This window comes from Wasmannia auropunctata, unplaced genomic scaffold (assembly GCF_000956235.1).
Source record: "Wasmannia auropunctata unplaced genomic scaffold, wasmannia.A_1.0 LD336041.1, whole genome shotgun sequence".
NCBI classification, from domain to species: Eukaryota; Metazoa; Arthropoda; class Insecta; order Hymenoptera; family Formicidae; genus Wasmannia; species Wasmannia auropunctata.
Window position 1 is genome coordinate 701145 of NW_012026849.1, and position 1495 is coordinate 702639.

The 1495-nt window shown below is 25.7% G+C and overlaps 1 protein-coding gene across 1 annotated transcript; it reads left to right on the top strand.

Moving 5' to 3' along the window:
- The first annotated feature begins 6 nt into the window (after positions 1–6).
- Positions 7–601, top strand: LOC105451900 (diamine acetyltransferase 2-like). The gene is made up of 2 exons (XM_011692627.1): positions 7–146; positions 225–601. The coding sequence occupies exons 1-2, from the start codon at positions 72–74 to the stop codon at positions 390–392; spliced, it is 243 nt and encodes an 80-aa protein (XP_011690929.1). The 5' UTR covers positions 7–71; the 3' UTR covers positions 393–601.
- Positions 602–1495: the final 894 nt, after the last annotated feature.

Below are 1495 nucleotides of genomic sequence, written 5' to 3' on the forward strand. Positions count from 1 at the left end.
GTGATAAAAATCTCATTGGTTACGCTTTTTATTCGTACACTTATTCTCCATGGACTGGAAGGTCTATATTTATGGAAGATCTTTACGTGGCATCGAATTTTCGACAGAAAAACGTTGGCAGCAAAATTTTACAAGCCCTTGCGAAAGTACGTTTTATAGATTTAATTAGAATTTTATATGTAGTATATTATATGTATCTAAAAAAAATTACAAAATGTTTACAGGATGCATTGGAAAACAATTGTAACAAATTAGATTTCAAGGTTCTTAACTGGAACTCAGCACAAAATTTTTATCAAAAACTAGGGGCGAATGATTTGACGATTAAAGAACAATGGCATTATTATCGTTTTGATAATGAAGAGTTGAAAAAATTAGCGTTTCAAAACTAGCATCTGATCTAGATAAGCTAAAATATAACAACTGATAGTAACAGAGTGTTTTAATGATGGATAGTATAATAATTAATTTAGTATTAATAATAGAATAACTGCTTTACAGTAAAAATCTACTTTATAATAGTAGCAAAATATTTACTTTATTATTAATATAAATAATGTACATAAAACTTGATAAAAATTTGGTAAAAATTTAAATTATTGAAATTTTTAATAATTTATTTAATCTATATTATTACTGTAATATATAAACATATTTTTGTAACATCTTTCTCTCTCCATAAATAGATACGTTGATATTCATGAAGACAGTGCTACCTCAATCAGATCAACCAAGATGGCTTTTCTCCTTACTCCTTAAATTTAATTCATCCTGGTGTAAAACGGTACTTTACATTTTTTTTCTACATCTTTTTCGTATCTTTATGTTTAAGTCACAAAAAGTAAAGGCAATTCACACTCCATATACATATAATCAGAAATAAAAGTTGCACAGTTATATCTACGAGATCACGCATTTTTTTCGTACAGTAAAGAAATCGGTGCAAGAGAAAAAAGATATGTCTATATTATACTGTCTCGCTCTAATTAACATAAATTAACGAAAAATGTCGGATCATCTCATCAATCGCGGATTGCTAGCTATCTAAGTCCAGACCCTGATTATAAAATCTCTATAATATATTTTACATTATATTTTAGCAGTCATGAAAATTTTCATAAAAATGCTGACTTTTATTATTTTCAATAGTATATCTTTTTACCCAGTGATGTAAGCAATTTTTAGAAATTTATTTCCTCAACTAGTAGATATTGTTTTTTAAATGTTTTTTAAATATATATTTAAATTTATAATATTAAATAAATATTTAAAAACTATTTAAAAAACATTGTCTGCTGCTTGGGTAACGTGAAACTAATCTTTTGAGACGCTTTTCTTATCCCGATTACTCTGTTTAAGGATCGAGGTTCTTCAGTCTTTTCACATAATATAAAAATTTAATCAAATTTGGAGAATAAATTTATAATTAATATTTAGGCACTTTTAAATTTTTTCAAATTTTTTAACCGTATAGTAGTTTTAATATATATGAATA

Excerpts from the sequence above, each read along its gene's own strand:
- LOC105451900 (XM_011692627.1), top strand. The coding sequence starts at position 72 with ATGGAAGATCTTTACGTGGCATCGAATTTTCGACAGAAAAACGTTGGC. Across the intron at positions 147-224 it reads TTTTACAAGCCCTTGCGAAA|GATGCATTGGAAAACAATTG; the intron begins GTACGTTTTATA and ends AAATGTTTACAG.